The sequence below is a fragment of the Penaeus vannamei genome, chromosome 31, assembly GCF_042767895.1.
Source record: "Penaeus vannamei isolate JL-2024 chromosome 31, ASM4276789v1, whole genome shotgun sequence".
Taxonomy (NCBI): domain Eukaryota; kingdom Metazoa; phylum Arthropoda; class Malacostraca; order Decapoda; family Penaeidae; genus Penaeus; species Penaeus vannamei.
In genome coordinates this window covers 15,694,120-15,696,619 of record NC_091579.1, presented here as the reverse complement: position 1 = coordinate 15,696,619, position 2,500 = coordinate 15,694,120, and the positions used below count along the sequence as shown (strand labels likewise).

The following is a 2,500-nucleotide window of genomic DNA, read 5'->3' as shown; positions in this document are numbered from 1 at the left end:
ATTAACAGACAGAGAGATGGGGATAGACATAAAAATTCGTTAAAATGAAACCGCCAGATGAGTTGGATGTTACAATTCCTTTGACTTTAGCAGTCATCATCGTCGCCTGGCACTTTGCAGGTCCTGATCTCCTCCATGGGCCCGTGCTTCAGCCTGGTGTACTCGCGTCTGCTGCTGTCCTTCGGCTCGTCCTCGACCACCGTGGCCTGGATCTTCAACAGCTTCAGCCTCGTGTGGAACGTGATGGGTCCTGTGGTGGGGCCCCTGGCGGCAGAGTGCGGCCATAGGAAGGTCGCCGTCACGGGAGCCTTCCTCTGCTCCTTGGCTCTCATCCTCTCTGCCTTCTCCTCCTCGGCGTGGATCCTCTTGCTCTCCTTTTCTCTTATTGGAGGTAGTTGACAGTTTGTGCATGTATTTGTGCATTTATGTATATTGACTTTCAGTGTTTTTTGTGTCCTTAAGAATTGTCCCTGCATGCGCCTACATTTGGAGCAATCCTCCCGGCAGGTGTGGGCGCGGGCCTAGTGGTGGGTGCAAGCGTCCTCATCCTTCCCCTCTACTTCTCTCGCCGTCGTGGATTCGCTAATGGTTTGTTCATGGCTGGGACCAGCGTTGGGTTGTTCATAGCGCCGCATCTCATCACGTACCTGCAGGACCTCTACACGTTTAAAGGCGCCACTCTAATTTTGGGAGCCATCGTCCTCAATGGGTGTGCAGCTGGCGCTACTTACCATCCCGCTTCTTGGCATATGCAGCATGAGAGGAAGAGTTCCAGCAATGTCACTGAGGATGCGCAGCGAACGCCACTATCCAAGACGACAAACAAAAATAAGCTTGTAGGACTACCAAAATTACCGAACGGAAAACACCAAATCGAGAAGGACGCTTCTTACAGAAGATTTTTCGTGACACGGGTTGTTCTCTCCACGGTTCGAGATTTGGGTATACTCAAGTCAAGTCGTGCCCTGATAATTGCCCTCACCAGCACACTAGTTATGAATGGTTACCTGAATTTTATCATGATGGTGCCTTTCATGGTGACCACGGCTAGACATACACCCCATGATGCTGCTTGGTGTGTGTCCGCGTCGGGAATAAGCAACCTCCTGACGCGAGTAATTGTTTCGGCACTAGCAGACTGCTCGTGGTTCCATCTGAGAGGATGCTACATGACTGGAATCTTACTAATCGCTCTTTCAAGCTTTGGTAAGCACTTAGCCTCGCTTCCTGTACAGATAGTCTCTTCTTATGATACTGTTATAAGTGAAAAAATATCAACCGATTTTCATACGTCTCCTCATGTTTCAGCATTCAGCTTCATATCCAGCCTGACTTGGATGACAGTGACGATGGCCGTCTGGGGCTGTGGAGTGGGCGCTTTCATGGGCCTTTATAACCTGATCATGATTCGCTACATGGGCATGAAGAAGCTGCCGTCTATGTACGGAGCCTCCAGCCTTCTCAACGGCTTAGGTTTCATAACCATAGGCCCGCTTATAGGTAATAATACAAAATAATCTCAGATTTTTTTGTTTTTGTATTTTTCTGTTGCATCGTACCCTCGTCATATTAGCTGATTGCATGTCTCTGATCCGCAGTTATTTCAATAACCTGAAATATTCCATCGCTAACGAACAAATTTATACACTTTGTTACATTTTGAATGGTATACCACAGAAGACTGTTGGTGACATATTTGTCAAAATACAATATCACATGTGCTCTTGCAATAATCACTCATTGCTATTGTCAACCGTTTTGTGATTGTTAGGTTACATCCGGGACCTGAGTGGCAGTTACCAGGTCTCCCTCTGGGTCCTGGTGGTGACGGAGGCTTTGTGTGTGCTCCTGTGGTTCCTCATGCCCGCAGCTGCATCTCGTGACAACCGAAAGGCGCTGGGACGGGAACAGGGTGGTCTCCAGTGATACGACTTTGGAAGGTTTTTGTCAGTGTGAGACTGTGGTTGTTTTGCTTTCGCAGATGTAGTTGTTTTGTTGATACTCTGTGAAACAATTATAGATTTATTTATATGTTAATGATGACTGGTTTTGCGTGGAATGTGAATCCGTAATTTATTAAAGTATGTGTATATGGGGATATATAGAATATGTTATTTTGTATGTTTCTTACACCAGATGAATAATTTTTTTTATGTGCGAATAATTGATACGTGAGAAATTTGTAATAAAATGTTGAATCCAAACTTGTTTATTTCTACTGAAACCCAAACCATAATATAGACGGAGAATTCAGTTGCATATATTCATTTAAATCTACGAAAAGAATAACATGATTTTGAAAATGGACTCCAAACCACTTTTGTAAAAACATGATGTGAAAAATATAAGACGGGATTTTTGTACCATCAGGTTTATATTGAACCAGGTCCATTAAGAATATAATATTCCATGTAAGGCTAAGTCAATTTCTATAAATGTTTTTTTTTTTCAATTTCCATTGTGTTTTCAACTTGCCATTGTCTTGGGATATTGTATTTTC

At 44.2% G+C, this 2,500-nt stretch overlaps 1 protein-coding gene across 1 annotated transcript in view; it reads left to right on the top strand.

The window, feature by feature from the left end:
* LOC113803692 (monocarboxylate transporter 12-B) overlaps positions 1-2,204 on the top strand; it is a 6,502-nt gene extending 4,298 nt beyond the window's left edge. The window contains exons 2-5 of the mRNA XM_027354502.2: positions 121-391; positions 508-1,206; positions 1,309-1,500; positions 1,772-2,204. Of these exons, the coding sequence (XP_027210303.2) occupies positions 121-391; positions 508-1,206; positions 1,309-1,500; positions 1,772-1,926 (1,317 nt within the window). The 3' untranslated portion in view covers positions 1,927-2,204. The remainder of the gene's footprint in view (positions 1-120; positions 392-507; positions 1,207-1,308; positions 1,501-1,771) is intronic.
* Positions 2,205-2,500: the final 296 nt, after the last annotated feature.